The 18651-nt window shown below is 44.4% G+C and overlaps 1 protein-coding gene across 1 annotated transcript in view; it reads left to right on the plus strand.

Moving 5' to 3' along the window:
- The first annotated feature begins 1602 nt into the window (after positions 1-1602).
- The window catches only part of bcl11ab (BCL11 transcription factor A b), a 35176-nt gene continuing 18127 nt past the window's right edge, over positions 1603-18651 (plus strand). Inside the window, exons 1-2 of the mRNA XM_035949517.2 lie at positions 1603-2076; positions 4730-5122. Coding sequence (XP_035805410.2) covers positions 2022-2076; positions 4730-5122 — 448 coding nt within the window. The 5' untranslated portion in view covers positions 1603-2021. The remainder of the gene's footprint in view (positions 2077-4729; positions 5123-18651) is intronic.

Genomic DNA, 18651 nt, shown 5'->3' on the forward strand with positions numbered 1-18651 from the left:
AAATCCACATATAAATCATGATGCCATATATGTGGAAAATATTCCAATAAATCATCATTTAGACACTGAAAATTACACTGTAGACCAAGCAAGGTTTTCAGTTTTGTTTTTATTAACGCCACATATGAATTCGAGCGAAAATTTTACCATTTTCTGTTAATATGTGTTACTACTCCTATAGAGACCTGTCTGTTCTTGTGTAACATAGATTTGACCAAATCACCATTTCCTTTCCTATTTTTTGAATACAGATTCAGGTGCATTGCTCACATTGATCATGCAATTGATTTAACACCTTTAACATGTTCAGTAACATAAAATCAAACAAATTTGTAGATTACATTTCTTTCCTCGATTCTAAATTAAGGTTTTGCTTATTTTTCTTTGCCATAACTTCACTCTTTTTCCTATTTTCCTATCTATATATTACAACAATGATATCTATATTGTCATTCCTGTTCAGTTTCTTGTATTATGTCCAGGTGAGTTAACATGGTGATACCCAATATATATATATATAATATATATATATATATATATATATATATATATATATATATATATATATAATATATATATATATAATAAATTAATTATATATAAACAACACAAATAAAATATTTTTAAAAAGGGGGTAGGTCCGTATCTCGCGTGTCCTGTCATACTAGTACAGTTACGTTAAATTTAAGTGGTGATAAAATAAATAAAATATAAACACTGAATTGCATTTTTATGTATTCTAATAATGGGATCTTCAGTCTGTGCGGTAAATTTGCATAAGAACATCAGAATATTCATATGAATCTGAATATAAACTCTGGGTTTTCTCTTCACTACATCCTCACTACATTTGGTTCATGAGCTTTTGCCTGCCAGTTGGACAACTCCTCTCTCTCTCTCTCTCTCTCTCTCTCTTTCTCTCTCTCTCTCTCTCTCTCTCTCTCTCTCTCTTTCTCTCTCTCTCTCTCTCTCTCTCTCTCTCTCTCTTTCTCTCTCTCTCTCTCTCTCTCTCTCTCTCTCTCTCTCTCTCTCTCTGTCAGTGTCTCTCCCTCTCTTAGCCCAGCCCCCTTGATCCCCTTCGTCCATTGGTGTCTTCGGGGTCTCTCTCTCTCTCTCTCTCTCTCTCTCTCTCTCTCTCTCTCTCTCTCTCTCTCTCTCTCTCTCTCTCTCTCTCTCTCTCTCTCTCTCTCTCTCTCTCTCTTTCTCTCTCTCTCTCTCTCTTTCTCTCTCTCTCTCTCTCTCTCTCTCTCTCTCTCTCTCTCTTCTGTCAGTGGTCTCTCCCTCTCTTAGCCCAGCCCCCTTGATCCCCTTCGTCCATTGGTGTCTTCGGGGTCTCTCTCTCTCTCTCTCTCTCTCTCTTTCTCTCTCTCTCTCTCTCTCTCTCTCTCTCTCTCTTTCTCTCTCTTTCTCTCTCTCTCTCTCTCTCTCTCTTTCTCTCTCTTTCTCTCTCTTTCTCTCTCTTTCTCTCTCTCTCTCTCTCTCTCTCTCTCTCTCTCTCTCTCTCTCTGTCAGTGTCTCTCCCTCTCTTAGCCCAGCCCCCTTGATCCCCTTCGTCCATTGGTGTCTTCGGGGTCTCTCTCTCTCTCTCTTTCTCTCTCTCTTCCATAGGTAGTCCATAATGAGTGTCCATTGGTTTTTATTATGGCTTGTCCCCCTCCCACTGGCCGGCTTCGCCCTGCCCATGTTTTGTATGTCTCAGTCCGTCCACCGCCTGACGTTCAAGTTCGCAGGAACGTCACGTCCGCGCTTGAACTTGCAGCTCCGGGGGGCTCCTCTGTACCCCCATCACTCTCTCTTTGCGAAAAAGTCATGAAGAGCTCCGCGCAGCCCGTAGCGCGCAACGCCTCACTCAGTGTATGATCCGCAGCTCCTCTTTTTTAATTATTTTTTTATTACCATTACTGTTTTTCCTTTCCCATTTGGATGTCAGACGCATCAATGAAGATATTTCATTTGGAGTCTACCTTGTAGGAACGGATTTCCCAATGTGAACTCAGCTGAAAAGCCACCACTGTACCAACATGTCTCGCCGCAAGCAAGGCAAACCCCAGCACTTGAGCAAACGGGAGTTTTCGCGTAAGTGGAGATAAATGTTCACTTAATTTTGCTCTCTTTACTCTCAGCGACCCACCTCTTGTTTTGTTTTTTTAAAGCAACTTCCTTGCGGGAATGTTTAATAGGTAGGATACGGCCACGTAAGGAGCCACCGCTGTCCTGAGTGAAATTTACTAAACGTATCCAAGACTGCAGGATAGCTTTTAAAGAATTGTTTCTGGGATCGCCAGGTGGAAGTTTGGAAAGAGTGTTAACAACAGAAGGGGGTTTCAACTTGTGTTGGTTAACGCGTTGTATAACGCAGCCTTCAAGGTTTCTTTCGCCATTAAAGGGCATGCATGAGCTTAATGGCCAGAGACCTTTGCCTATATGAAGGCAGCGCAGGCTCACAACTGCTGCCATTCAAGTTTTCCAGCGTGTGAAGCCGTATCACTTCAATACTCCAGCTTCTCCTTCCTTTTTTCTTTTATTGTAAGAACGTATTTACAGAGGCTTTGGCTGGTTTGGACACAGGGAAGTGGTGTTTACATACCCACTTGGCCACAGCGCAGAGACCTCGTGTGCGTTACCTAGAAGGAATGCAGTTTCTTTGCAACAAATTCCTCACGACCTGGTGTTTAAACACAATATGTGGTGCGTTATCGTGAGCAGATAATCCGTATGTTGCATAAATAAGCAGGAATCTCCGTGCGCGATGCTGTTTAATAGACAAAAGCAGGAAAGTCATTTTTAGAAGCGTGTGGTCAAAACGCAGGGGTTTGATTTGCAGATGTGCAGCTTTCTTATCGAGATACATTAACATGTGCAGAATTATTCCCCACCTTTGGTTACATGACAGCGAGAACTGCTTTATCAGTGCACTCTTATGCGCGTCAGTGAATATGGAAACGTCTCCAAATGCGCAGATTCTACAGTCTAAGTTTCAGATGGATGCTGAGAGATCATGCATTTATCTTTGCCCTTTTCTTATTCTTGCTGTAAAAACGTGTCTCTGCATGCTGTTTCCATTTCGCTCGAAACCAATTATGCTCTCGCAACATGTATTTCTTCATTTGTGAGGATAATTATCTGCAGGGTTGCCAGTGGGGGGCGCAATGTGATTATGCTCCTATAGGACACTTCTGAACTTGAACTTGATCCACTTCATCCCTGTGCTGCTTGACCAAGCGCACGGACAGGATCGTTTTAGCAGAAATAAGTGATTGTATATTTAATGTTCCCTGTCAGGCTCATGTATTTTTATAAAGAGGATGAAAGTAAAATATTCAACGTGACTCAGAAAGGATTCAGGAATCATATTTTGTAAAGATACGCAGTAATAGATTTTATTGAATGGGGGGAGAAATACGAAAACTGCACATTTTCAACAAGATCTTTCACTTAGCCCATTTAAATCCTATTTTTAGCTGTGACCTACATCAGCTTCCTTTACTTTTACATATTTCTTCTGTTTTTATACATTCATATCATCATTTGGAAGAACAAACCACTTGAAACTGCAAAACAACACTTTGCATAATTTTGTTTTTGTGCTGTCATGTAGCAAATGACCACTAGTACCTATTTATATGGACAGCGAGAATGCTTGATACAATGATGTATTTTTTTTTTCTAATTCATTTGAAAATTTTTTTAAAAAATGAAAAAACATGTCCCCTTGGCCATTTTCAGGGAGTGAGTGGAATGAAATTATTGATCCGCTGTTATTACAGTGAGTCATAATGGTCTAAAATGGCAAACGAAGAGGCCCTTAATGATTTTCCTGATAGTGAAACAGAAGCTTTTTGCTGGAAGCCCCAGCGGGAAACACTGGTCTAAACTACTTTAAATTCTGGTGCAGCGAGATGTCTGAAAAAAGGATTATATTTTAGTTTTCAAAGTTATTCACATCACTCTTGCTTGGCATCAAAATGAGATTATTTGGTTTGAAGGAAATCTTTCCACCTAACCCAACCTCACACACCTCGCCTGTGTCCATGGCATAAGCGGGTTAAGATAAGCTTCAGTAAAATAGGGGCGAATTCCCTCATCTTTAATGCAGTCAAACATACAGGTAACACGGCCTATCTTGCACAGTCCCTCACAGCCTTCTCATCTGACCCGATATAGAATTAAAGGTTGAACCGGCGGCAAAAATTCATCACATCTTATCTCAACATCCCAGTCGGGGCACCCAGTGTCGTTTACCATGTGGTTAGATTACTTCTTTTAAAATGCTCTCTCTCTCTCTCTCTCGGTACTTCAGGGACCTACTCCACATCCAACCCCTCAATGTCTAACCTTGGTTCACGAGATCCCAGCACTTTTAACGAAATGGGGTCCAATCATCTTGAACTCAAATTAGAATCTATTTTTTGATTCTCAGAGGTGTTAGGTTCATTAAAAAAGCGAGATTGGCAGCACAATAAAGAGGGTCAAGCAACTTAATCGTTTGACTGCTGCCTGCAAGCTGAACATGTCAGTCCTTATCGAAGCAGTGTGTGCTCTTTCTTTCTCCTTTCTTTTCCTAAAAATGTTACATATACATTTTACAGCCTGACCTTATTCTTTAAGATGTCTTGAAGAATCCATTATATCAGTGTGAGATTCAGTAATGTGCTTTTCCGACACGTTTGTTTACAACCTTCCCACCGCTGCTATGTCTCACAGTCCTTTTCCTTGTCTTCTCATCCAGCTGAGCCGCTCGCAGGTGTTTTACCAGAAGAAGACTCTCAGGACTCCCCCAGACTGGGAGTGGCTCAGGGCGAGCCCCTAAAAGGGGACCAGGACCTGCTGACCTGCGGCCAGTGCCACTCCCGCTTCCCCCTCGCCGACATCCTGCTGTTCATTGAACACAAACGGAGGCAGTGCCACGGCAGCCTCTGTGCGGACAAACCCCTGGACAGGCCACCGTCCTCCCCGCTCGCCTCGCCCCTCTCCACGTCCTCCTCACACTCGCGAACCCAACATCAGCACCCGCGGAGGGTGCGTCAACCTGTGGAGGTGGCTGTTCAGGTGTCGCCGCAGGATGAGGATTGTTTATCTGCACCCTTGCAAGGAATAATCCCCAAGCAGGAGAATATCACAGGTAAACACACGGGCAGCTTAAGATGGCTGCCATACACAAGTAAACAGATGAGCGAGGGGAAGAGAGAAAAAAAATGTGTGAGTCTTTCAGGTCTAAAGCTGTGTGGAGTGGGTCACACGTTCTCAGGTTCATAGAGAGTTTGTTTGAGAGGAGAACAAATGGTCTCTCAGATTTCTTTGGTTTTGCTCCTGGTGGAGGGGATGTATCCAATCTGCATAACCAGGGTGTGAAATATCTGCCGCCACATTTAGGAGCTGTGAATTTCCCTCAGCTGAGTCATGAACCCACATGAAGACCAGCCATCCTGAAAACGATTGTGAGAAAAGGAAACATTTGCAGACAATGAAAAAAGACGCACACAGAGACGGACAAAGAAACAGATTATAAGAGAGAGAGAGAAAGACGAGATGAGTTTCTTTTAGGATTTTTTCTCTCCTGCATTACAGATGTGCTCAGATCCTGTGAACTCCAAATACTCTCTCATGTGGTGATGAGAGATGTATCTCTATCCCTCCCCTGGCTTATTATACTGCCGTATCTCTTGTACCCTCAAATATGCGCCTGCAAAGGCTCGCTCTGATGCTAAAATTAAAAAGAGATTGAAAAGAACATAATTATGCTGATCTGTCAAGGAAGAAGTGTTTATTTGAGGAATGCTACAGCCACTAATTGTCAGTGTTTCTCTTGATTTGAGTAATTAAGGACTTCTTAAGGCATCCAGTTGGTTTGTTGCTTGTCCATGGGGGCTAAATGAGACTGTAGTGAAAACATGGGTTGCTGTGCGACAGACAAGTGCGAGTCTCTTATGACTGGTTTTATATAGTGGGGGGTTGATATTTGACCGGCCTGTTTGAATGTTTATTCATTTCCTTTAACCGATCAAATAGAGTGTGCCAGATTGTGCTGATTGTTCAGGCAGTTGTGATTTAATTTGAAGCCAATTCAGGCTAAATGCGTAGAGAGCAGCAGTCAATAATGTGCACTACTGTACCGAATTAGTCAGCGCTACGGCTTTGCAGATGGCATTGTAAAAGAGCTACTGTTATTTGTTGTCAGTTAGTTAGCCCCCGTCACACAGAATGACCACTGTTCATTAGTGTGCAGTTTGTTAAACATCTGTGCACACATGAACATGTACACTCACATCCTCACACGCACACATCTGACATGCCTCTTGGCCTTGTCAGCTGTTTGAACACGCTTTTCTTTGCTCATTTAGATTATCATGCAGTGGAGTTCACATGATATCATAAGGTCACTGGCATTGTGAGCAGAGTTTTATTTATAGGAGTTATGGTTCTGGACATTGTGTAACAGTCAAGATTTGCTCGGGTTAACAGTGAATAGATCCACTCGGCAGTTTGTGCAGTAAGATTGTGTCACGTTGACACACCTCATCAGATTTTGTTATATCAATCGAGATCAAATTTGCAGGTACGGAAAACCTATGAGTGTTTTGGGTCAAACAGAAGATGCAGCTTCTGTGCAGGAGAGACTAAACATCAGTCACGTATGCATATAAGCCAGCCTCCCCCCTCGATCCCCCCACCTCTGTTTTCTCCATCCAAGATTGATGGATCCAGACTGGCAGTGCCAGTGCGCCACCCCATACTCCATATGCTAGCTGCCACGTTCTCTCACCCAGCTCAGTTCGAGCTGACACTGAGCTGAGGCATCTCAATACATACTGTCCCCATGTCCAGTTCATTCCAGACGAGTGTGTTATATGTTACACCCTTACAGATTTACACTCAACCCTCAAATGAAAGTGACCCCCACCCTCCCCCTATGGACTATCATTTGACACAGATGGATTTCCGTATGGACAGCAGTTTATAAAGGCTATAGAGGCTCGGACGAAGTTAAGGGAAGGAGCTGCTGGACTAGAGGGAGCCGACACCCAGGATGGTTGAACTTGAAGGTTGGGGGAGATGGCCAAGGGGTGAGGAGGGGGGGTTGTCTGTAATAGAACCGGAGCTTGGAGATGAAGCTGTGCCTCTCGGTCTTCTGTCTGTGGGACAGCTGAGGCCGTCTGGGAGTCTCATGACTGCAGCTGGGGTTGGGGTCTGCAGTCTGGACTCCATGGGCCGTTAGAAGAGGGCAGAGCAGCCTGCGTGCCGTCATTTGCATGATAAACAATTTAAGATATGCACAGGGACGTCGAAGCTTGTCTACAGATTATGGATGGCCCAGAAACAGAGCAGATGATGGTTTCTCAAACACAGCGGCGTAGTGTAAAACTGCATCTATTTCACTGAATGTAATTACTGTTAAAGAGGCATAGTGGTTATTTACATTCATTATTTCATGCACTAAATGTGATTTTAATCAGTGCAATAAATGCTTGTTGGGTTTTCCTACTCTGTGGAGTTGGAACAGGATGCTTTTCAATATGATTTAGGATCCACACACTTTATGTCCTATATACCATAATTAGTATTTTTACAAATCTTTTGTCTTCGCTAGATTATGGTACCACATTTTTTACTGCTACATTATTCTGCCCCTGTATTTATCCATGCCAGCATTAGCACCTCTTGCATTCTCACCAGTGTAGCCATGTGTGTTAATGAGGCTATTGTAGCCGTGCAAATCGACCACCATCTCACAATTCTGCTTCTTTCCAGCGCACTGCCTTCATTGTAACCTGGACTCTGAATCAATACTGAGTCAATTATGGCAGCCACCTTTCCCCCCTTTTTCTCCATGAGGAGGAAAACATTCTAACGGTGGAGCAGTATTTCTTGTAACACCTCTCTGTGGCTGCAGTATGTCTTCCTGTAGCAGCTTGCCTGTCCTGTTTCTCTGTGTGTTGTGGAGACAAAGGTATTTAGCAGGCTCTGTATTGGCAACGTGCCACCTTTCTCCAAACCCCCCCAACACACACACACACACATACATATACACATTTGGTATCTGTCAGGCAGAACTGGGGGGCTGGGCAGTGCATGGCGAGTGGTGGGGGGATGAGAGGCTCCTTGGTAGTGATATCTCTTCCTGTGTCCAGTGTGCATGTGCAGGCATATGGGTCACTGTGCGAGTTTACATGTGGCGCCTTTGTTTTCGGTGATCACTTTAATTGATACTGAAAAGGCACAGATGCATGCTGCTGCAATTATTGGACGCCAGCTAATATTTTAACATGAGCACTCCATTGTCTGTGAAAATGGACACTAATTTGATCCTACATTCGCTTTGGGCTCTGATAAAAATCGGTCCTATTTTTGGCAGCAGGCTCCACTAAGTTTTAATGAAGGTGAACAGGAATGGCTTTAAAGATGAATTTTTCATAGAGGACATTTTTGTATTCTGAAGCCAAGCTCTAAACACCCACAAAATGTTGTCGGTGGAGATTCGTCAGCCTTTGTTGTTCACGTCAGTGGCTCCGGCTGCACTCAAGTGCAGCTCACATTTTGAGCGTGGATGTTATACTAACGTATGCGTGCATATGTCTACATTTAAGTGTGTATGAGTGCGGTTTTGACCACTTAAACTGTTTATAGCTCTCTGGGTGTGTGTGTGAGACAAAGAGTGTGTGTGTCTCGCTGTTTGTTAAAGCTTTACTACCCTTGGTGTGCAGGCTGAACATGAAAGAGTCTTTGACTTGGCAAGCCTCGCCTGAGGACACCCCTCTGTGGACCATGCCAGGCCAGACTTGGCACACAGCGGTGGGCCTGAGGGACGGGCCGGGCCTAAATGTGTGTGTGTGTTAGTGGAGGTGTATCTGTTTTGTTGGTTCAGGCGGCAAAACGTATGGTGAGGTGGCAGCTATGTGTGTAACTGACAGCGGGAGAGGGTGTGTGTGTACTTAAGGGTAGGTATGCAGTAGAGTAAGTGTGTGTGTGTGTGTGTGTGTGTGTGTGTGTTTGTATGTGTGTGTTGCTGTCCTCAGGGGCTCCTGGCTTGGGCTTCCTGTGTCTCTGTTTGTCTTCTAACAACCCCAGCACCACAGCCTCGGGCCATTCAGGTGGAGGCTAGTTGAAGTATGCACACACACAGAGAGACTCATGCACATGAACGCACAAAAAGCGGCTCGCACAAATGCGTGCACCCACCCACAAATGGACGCACACCTGTTTTATGAACACAACGATGCACCCCCCTGCGATGCACACGCACATACAGCATAAACCCCCTCTTGCGAACCTGTGTTTTGTCTGTAATAAATGTGTTGTGGCAGAGGCCCCATGATGTGTTGCGAGTTGATGAGATCTGTCAGAAACATATGATCCTTATTTTAGCCCCCTCCCCTCCGTCCCGCTCTCTCGCCCCTCTGCTCTTCCCTCCCTCTCTCGCTCATGCTCTCTCTCCACGCATCGCTACAGTAGTTTGTCTCGAGGGACTGGAAACTGAAAGTTTTGGCTACATTAGCGTGTCTGCACCTCTTAAAGGCTTCCAACATCCACTCTAGAGCTCATTCTCACTCTCACAGATTTGGCTGCAGAGCGAGCCAGACACACACACACACACACAGACACTCACACACACGCGCACACACACACACACACATAGTACAGACACAGACACACACTGCCTCTTTTTATCCCCTTTACCTACTGTCAAACGAAGCTATACAACAGAAACAACCTTGTTTGTCCACATCCACGTCACGCTGGATGAAAAAGTATCCTCAGAAATAAGCATGTCCTGCCGCTGTCCTGTCAATAGCGTGGCAGGCAGTCACATCACAGGGTTAGGGGTCATCTGACAGCGTCAGGGCCTGTCATGCCAGCCGCCGGCTTCACCACCTGCAGGTTAATGACTTTATTTTTAGACAGAACAGAAACAGAGAAGAAAAAGTGTCTTTGATACAGCTGTAGCTCAGGAAGTGGTGGATCAGAGCAGAAAGGACAGAAGTAGTATTTTAGGAAGCAGGTGGGTGAGTTTGGGGTGAGAATGGGAACAGAATTTGATGAGATATTTTTTGCTTTGACATTTTCTTATAAAATCCCATTTTTTTTTTTGTCATAATCCTGTAACTCTTCATTTAGGTCATGTGAACTGATTTGATTATTTTGTGCCTCATAATGACATCCTGTATCACCATCCAGAATGTCATCTCAACCTCTGCCATTCCTATTGTGACTGTAGCGTTTAAAGCTGTGGTGTTGCCGGACTGTTGCTTTGTCTTTCTTATACTCTGGGTGATAATGTTGAGGTCATGGGAGAGCCACAGTGACAAGGGCAACATGTTAGTCTGCACCCACTCATCCTGGTCACTATCTGTCTCTCCAATGTTTCTTCCTCTACTCTCTGGCCCAGTGGTGGCTAATCAGAATGGTGTCTCTTTTTGTGCGTGAGTCTTTTCAATGTGGGTGGGTGGTCGTCTGCAGCTGTGTCTCACTCGCCTTATCTCAGCCAGAGCGATACAGGACAGACAGGGCCCCTGTGTCTGGTTACACTTGTGAAAACTCATAGCACTTCTGTTTGTGCATGTGTTTAAGTCTAACAGTGCGTTACCATGAGCATGCAAAGCATGTCTGCTGCTGCAGTTTTTTCATAAATTTACTAATAGGTTGCTTTATTCCTCAGAGGGGAGTTGTGTTTAAAAGCTCATTGCCTCTTAATAGCTCAACTTAACTATACATTTGATCTCGGATTCAAATCCCACATCTTTTAAACGATGATCAGAAGATGGCGACTTCATTCATTTTTGAGAGTGTTAATTTATTTAGTTATTAGAATCACTTTAGGCTATAAGATGGTGTTGGATGCTTTGCACAAAAGCATGCAGGCACAGGTTGGCACACAAATGAAACTGACACACACAGTGATCACTTATGCACAGATGCATGCATGAACACACATACTTACACCTCCTCTCCATCCCCCCACACCAAACTGACCCCCAGCCCTCATTCCACACAGTCACACACATGCGTGCACACACACACACACACACACACACACACACACACACACACACACACAAATGCACACTCCTGTCCCAGGCACCCTTTACTTTTGCAGGCTGAATCTCACTGATAACATGCTGGCGCCCTCATTTAAATTTGAAGCGCTTCTTTAATCTTCAAAGGCCTGATTGCTTTATGAATATGCATGGACTGAGCTGACTCTCAGTTCATTACCTTGTTGTAAATTCTAATGACCATTAGGGCCCCGCGCGGTAATTGCCAATTGTTTTGCATTTTTGATTAGCCCATTACCGGAGCGCATTCTGAACATGTCTGCCCTGCCTGCCTGCCAGGCCACGGCAAGAAGCAGAGGATGGGAGAGAGAGATGAGGAAATAAAAAGGAGAGTGTTCAAGGGGAAGCTAGTGTGAGGAGTAGTGAGATGCAGCTTAGGCAGCGTAAATTTGAGGCTTGGCTCAGAATGTTGTTTGGGGAGGAAAGCGGGGTGAGCTGGAAGTGGGGTAAAAGACACAACGCGTGAAATGTAGAACTGGATGTTCCCTAAACAAGCTCTGTCCGTCTTGTTTCTGCAGAGTTTAAGTGCAAGAACATGTACCTGGCTGCGTTTATGTCAGCATGTGTATTTGTTGATTGTGCGTGTGCATGTCCGCCTGACTGTGAGCACATATTCCACAGTTTGCGTGCAGTTTGGTGAGTTGGATGCTGTACGCTGGGAGTGGGGAGAATCTGGTAGAGCATCCCAGTACATGCTGTGTCTGGGACTTATGAAAGATTGATGGTTCCTAGCAGAATGGCATCGCCCTGCTAAAACTTGATAACATCTAATGGATAATTTAGCGCTCTAAAACCTGCAGGCCGGTCCCCCTCTCTCTGGCAGCCTGGAGAGGACTGCAGCTGCTGGGCTTTTGGGGCCACACTGCTGTGGCTGTTTGCTGGAGAGATACATGAGGACAAGCAGAAAAAAACAGGAGGAAAAGAGGAAGTGGAAGACACACAGAGAATGCATAAGTGTTTATGTGACCATGACGTGAGTGCCTGGAGTGAGCTTGCGATGTCAAGAGTTGATTAACTAGCTCTTGTCACAGTAGTTAGCCAGGAAAAAGTCTCTCTTGATTTGGCTCCTTAACTGCTTGTAAAAAGTCCTGTGATGGTTCTCTTCAGCTTTATGTGGAACTATGAGATGAAGTTGGTTTTTCATGTAAAATATCCTGGAAATTTTGCTTCTTAGAAGCTTGTTTCTAGAAAGCGTCAAGCATAGGAGCATACAATTAAATTTCGCCGGCTGTCTCAACATGGCTGCCACAAATGATAAGCAAAAATAGTACATGTAATATAAGATAATTCTGCAGAATAGTTCTCTGTAACAGGCTTGTGCATGACTGCCAATAAACAGATAACTGCACCCATAAATGTTACAGTGTGAACAGGGATTCTCTCTTTCTGCTCTCTCTCTCTCTCGTGTACCATTCATAATCTCCACAGTGTTTACACACAGCTTGGAGCCCTACTGTCATTCTCTTATTCCCAGACTATTAAGCTGTTGACAGTTTGGTTAATCGTCCCACAGTTTGACTTGAGGGGAATCAGAGAGGGGTCAGTGGACTCCGTCTCCAAGGTGTGGAGAGAAAGTGGTTCACATGTGCATGCTGCCGTTCACTCTGTGGCATGCCGAGAGTTTGTCTCCATTTAAGAAGGAGGGGGTTTCAATCTAACCTCGTTGCGGTCTTGGAGCGGCCGGAGACACAATGGGGAAATTGTCAAGCAGTCTGGGATCAACTAATGCGAGTGGCTAGTTGGAGTTAGGAGGCTTGCTGCCTGGTGTATGTCCAGCATGTGGGTGTTCACACAGCTACATACTGGCTGAGAGAAAGACGCAGCAGCAGCAACAGCATCACAGCCCGCTATGGCCAAAGGAGTCTCAGGCAGACAGCATGATAGATGGCTTTGTTAAAGGGTCCCAGGGTGTCCCCTGAACTTGAAGCACTCTGTTTATCTTGAATAGGAGCAGCACAGAGTGTTGGGGGGCAGTCAGGAGGAGGAGGAGAGGGAGAAAGGGAATGATATAGCTTTCAGGGGAAGGGAGAGAAAAGGGAGGAAGAAGGGCCTGTATCTGAGCGGGCCTGGATGGGGGTTGGGGGAGGTTAAGGGGGGGTCGCGAGCAGCCACGGCTGCTGGAGAGACAGCGTGGAGGGAAACAGGGGGGATGGGGCAGCTCTCCTAGTAGCTGTCCATTAACAGATGAACTTGGCAGTGATCCAGGCCTCAAAGGTCTTGGGAGACCAGCTCTGGCACACACACACATCTATACATGCACATACAGTCACACACACACACACACACACACACATGGATGCACACTTTTCCTGGTACCTGCTGACCGTGGATGGAATGCCACCACGGTTTCTTTTTTGTCCAGAGGCGAAAGAGGACACGTCTCTGATTCACCTATGTCAGAACCAGTTCAGGCCGGTTAGCCAGCAAGGCCGAAGGAAGGCAGACGGACAGGCCTCGCTGCCCGGCCCTCCTCTCTCTGCTCTCTCTGCTCTCTCTGCTCTCTCCAGCCTGCCTCCTCTCCTCCTCTGTTCTCCAGGCTTTAGTGGAAAGAAACAGAGAGAACCTCTAACCTGAGGGCACAGGACAATGCAGAGGAGGAAGAAAAGAAGCGAGGGAGCGTGGGAACAAAGTGAGAGACGAATGGATCCGGTCGTAAACAGGGTGGGAAGAGGAGGGAAAAGTGTTTGGTTGTTGTTGGTGCTCTCTTCTTGATGGGGCAACATGAGCTTAACACGGCCGCTGCTATTGTGTACTGAAAACATTACAGCAAACATGAGAGTGGTGAAAACTGGGGAGAAGAATTTGATATGGAAGATGCACATAATGGACTGTTGTGCCGTGTGGGCGAGAAACCTTCTATTTGTGTCGACAGTACATGAAACCGTATCTCATGTACTGTATGTACATATGTGGACTATTTGTGTCTATGAACACTGCAAAATACGGACGCCGCTTCTCTCCTAATTACGACTCGGATGTGTCCCTTGAGTTTTGAGAGCAGGCTGTTCGCTATTCCACTTCAAATGTTTGCAGCTCACATACAAACCCTGCCTCGAGATGGCAGATCAGAAAGCTGTGTCACATCACCAGCATCTAAGGAACTCATGGAACCAACAGTTTATCGCTGTAGGATTGTACAATTTCTTAGTTGAAATCCTTTGTTAGACGACAGCGTTCATTTTTTGTCAAACGTAATTAGATAGTTTTTGTGATTAACTTGATGTTTACAGTTTTGGACATGCACTTAGTTCAAATACTAAGTGAAAAATATAAGATTCAGTAATTTGAGGACAAAAATGCAGTCGTGACTAAAACAGAAGTGAGCTCCTGAGCTAAGAAAAGTCATTTCTGAAAAAGTGTGAAACTTGTGTGAAAGGTTGTGTGTGAAGCGATGAGGAGGTTTATATAAGAATATTAGAGGAATAGGTGTCACCTTTCCTGCCTGCCTTGCAGGTGTCTGTCTCTGTCTTTCTGTCAGAGCCTTGTGGTCTCTCATTATAAAAAAAAATGGACAACAGACAAAAGGCTTAAAGTACAACACAACTCGATTCATCTTGTATCATATATCTTAATTTCATTTGGAGTTTGGTGTCAGTTTAGAAATATAAATGCATGCTGAAGGTAAAAATTTGTGCACTGGGACTGGGGCGAAGGTGTCAATAGGGTGTCTGATATAAAAAGTTGTGTAATATTTCATCTGAGAGCAGCAGACAGACGTGATGACATCTTGTGTCAATTACTGGAGCAAGTCTTTATGTTTAGATTCATACCAGGCATGCTGCACGGGATAATGTATGTTCGGTGCGTGCATGTGCTTATGCGTGTCTCCATGTAAATGCATGCAATCCCATTTGCATGTATTTCACACTTGCTCACATTAGTTTGTTATTTATAAAAAGAAAGCTCTTCTTTTTATCTTCTGCCCTCCCCTTTTTTTTCATGCAGCCTTCCAGCTCTTGCTCTATTTCTCAGGAACATGTTTTCTTTACCAAAACTCTTGTGTGGCTACTTTGGTGAAGAGGCCAACTAAATATCTCGTGTGTGTGTGTGTGTGTGTGTGTGTGTGTGTGTGTGTGTGTGTGTGTGTGTGTGTGTGTGTGTGTGTGTGTGTGTGTGTGTGTGCGTGTCTGTGTGTGCGTGTCTGTGTGTGTGATGGTGGCTGTTTTTATAATGCCCCCCTGCAAATTTGCATATGTATATGTGCAGATTGTATGAGAAGAGCTCTCACACTTAGAGCAGTTGGATGGGGAGGGCGATGGGGGCTGTTGCAAGGGCTGTGTGTATGGTTTATGTCTGAGTGTGTGTATGTGTGTGTGAGTGTATGAAGGGGGGGGTCCTGCTTGCTGGCGCTTTCACTCCCCCCCACCCCCCCCAGACAAAGCCGGCCACTACTCCCAGATGGTAGTCTGCTCTCTTCGGCCATGTGTCTGGTGTATATATGTGTGTGTGTGTGTGTGTGTGTGTGTGTGTGTGTGTGTGTGTGTGTGTGTGTGTGTGTGTGTGTGTGTGTGTGTGTGTGTGTGTGTGTGTGTGTGTTTATGGACCGAGACAGATACAAAAGATGTAGAGTAATGGAGAAATTTGCAAGCGAGAGTTTGTGTGCAGATGCAGATGATGCTGATAGATGGGTAGGTATGCACACATGTGAAGACTTCATGGACTTTCATGTATCATCCTTTGGGATGCATGACGTGACTAAAAGCAACCCAGTGTGGTCTGCCACTTTGTGCCTTGTTCTAAATGCATTAGAATACATAATTCAAGACAGATGGACAGAGAGAGAGAGAGAGAGAGAGAGAGAGAGAGATGGAAAAAGAGAATCTGTGGATCAAGGACTGACAAAGGGGACAAAGGGAAATGATGGAAGAAGAGAGATACAGGCCGGTTATTCTTTGTCTTAGTGGTGATGACCTAGAGATGTCCATGGACGTCTGGCTAATGGGGTCAGCGTTAAAGACCAGGCATCAGGATTATGTTTACTTCAACTGTCTGCCGGACAGCGAGACAAATGAATGTGCAAAGTGCAGGGGACATGACAAGAAACTATTCAAGGAAATTTTAGATTAGATTTGGAGGTTTTACTATGACATCTTTCTGCTTGCTCACAAGTGTCTTTCAGATGTTAGGTGAAAAAAAATTCAACTTGGGAAATAGCTTTAACAGTGTTAAAAGTCCAGATATTCAATATGAAATCCCGCCTAAGGGTTCTGTCTAAATCCTGGTGTCCCCTCGGGGGCGTATGTTAAAATAGGCCTGCAGCCCTGTTAAGAAGGGGCTATCTATCGCTTGGACAGACTCCAGCTTCTCTGACCTTGATGCTTGTTTTCCTTGTATCCCCAGACATAAACATGGCTCTCGCATCCAGACACACAGAGAGTCAGGAAGTGATCCTCTCTGATGTTTTTTCTCTTGCATCTGGCTCCACTGTGAACGGTGGGCAGATGTATTTGGGGTTTGAAAATGTACACGAGTACAAAGTCAGGTGAACTCAAATGGTGTGTGAATTTTTTGGTTTCTTCAGCCCTCCACGCCTCCCTCTCCGGCCCTGCTCTCCTCTCTCATACCTGTCAGACTGGTTCTCTCCCTCTTTCATTAAAGCAAAACCCTTCTCCTTTTTCTTGACCAGGTAGTATTTTGTTATCAGACCAGAAACCAGACTCCCTTATGACAACCCTTTACCCCATAGTTCAAAGTGCCAAGATAACCATTCTCTATTTATACCTTTATTGAGGCAAGCCCTTCTTTGCCAGTGAGCGGTCTGGCAGGGAGTGTTTTCCATGCTGGACATGCCCTGTTCTCCCCAGGCTCTGGTACTGCATCGGCCTGCCAAGTTGCAGGGCCAGATTGCCTGTAATAGGCCTGCCATTTCCCTCTCATCATCTGTCAGCACTCTGGATCCAACTGCAGGGTCCAAAGAGGGCTACCACTCTCCAATTAAAAAGGTTAATTTGCCCTCGCCGATCCCCCCACCCCACCCCCCCTTTACAGCTTGCTATGTCTTCATTAGCACTCATTTGTGTCTGTGTTGCTTTCCCTATAATTTTTTTCTTTCCTCTTTCTTTCTTATGTAAGTTGGCTTTTGTAAACACTAGTTTACATGGAAAAAAATAAGGGTGAATGCCCATTAGCATATTTCTTTTTGGAGCCAGCATGTTAGTTAAATTGTTCTCAATGATTTCAAAGTGCTATTTTTTTCTAACCTTTGCCTGGCCATTTATGTAAAAATCAGCAATCAATTTTTGTGCACTCTACTCCCTATTTAATGTCACTTTGATTAAACTGCAGTCTCAGTGGAGGAAGCAGAAGATTAAAGGAGTAGTTTGTTAGTTTGGGAAATACATTTTTCGGCTTGCTTGCAGAGAGCCAGGTGAGAAGCTTGATAGCGCTGCACTTTGCTTGGCTCTGCTTAGACTTACAGGACGGGAAACAGCGAGATGCAAGTCCTCTCATCACTGTCAGACTCCAAGGAGCAAATGCAATGAAACAATCTTGCATATAACCTCTGTAAAGCCACTATTTTTATGGATTAAACAAGATATAATGTTTTAATCTGACAGTTTATTAGGTGGTAGAGAGTGAGTTTTTCTTTTGGACAGATGCAAACTGTTTCCCATATTTCCAGTCTTTATGCTACAGAAAACTAAAGGCATATCTACTATGAGAATGCTATTTATCTTTTCATACAAGGAAGCAAAATAATAATAATAATACAAAAATTGATTTTAAAAAAAGTATTTCCTTAGTTTGTTTCCTAGTAAACTTCAAATTTCCCATTACCTCTCAGAGGCTTTTTGCATTGTAAAAATGCTACTCACTTAGCAAGCTCAGCAAACCAATTGTCTGTGCTGTTTTTATTGGTGTTGTTGGTCCTCTTTGTCTGCTTTCGCTGAAAAGCCCAACCAGGGATGGGAGCTGAAAAATAGCTTAATGCTATACACTCTATATGCAATAGAACAGATGTTTTCTATGTTACTTGCACAGTCCCTGATCAAATAAAAAAACAAAAAACAAATAAAAAAAACAAACAAGTAGAACATGTTCGCATTGCAATAATTCCAAGAGTTTTACGAATTTGACCGTGAGGAAAAAAGTATCTGCCTGTCTTGCAAGACAAGGAGAAAGTCTTTTCATTAATGTGGTGGCCCTGCCTCATTGTCATTATCCTCACACAGAGCAGTGTCAGTTTCTTAAGCCTAAGCCAAACCTGAGTGGATGAGCAGTGTGCGAGTGAGACCTTCTCATGTGGGATATAAAGTCACCAGCTTTTCTTTTTCCTCATCTGTGATCCGCCCCATTCAAACAGACGGAGAGGAGATGTTGACCAGACGGGCTGTTAGTGCCTCCCTCTGTTTTCTATCTCTGCTTGGTGGTTTGGTCTTTTCCTGTATCCTCTCACATCCCTCTTTCTCTCCCTTGTCTCCCTAGTTCTCCTCACCCTTGTGTCTTTTTATCATAGAGGTTGACGAATACAGGACCCTTGCACCTCCTCCTCCTTTTCTTTTTGCCTTAAGCCTCAGCAGTGGTATCACATGGCAAAATAGCCCCCACCCAACCTCTTCCTTCAGTTTATCTGAATGAAATGTATGTGGACGTATGTGGA

The sequence above is a fragment of the Amphiprion ocellaris genome, chromosome 4 (genome assembly GCF_022539595.1).
Source record: "Amphiprion ocellaris isolate individual 3 ecotype Okinawa chromosome 4, ASM2253959v1, whole genome shotgun sequence".
Taxonomy (NCBI): domain Eukaryota; kingdom Metazoa; phylum Chordata; class Actinopteri; family Pomacentridae; genus Amphiprion; species Amphiprion ocellaris.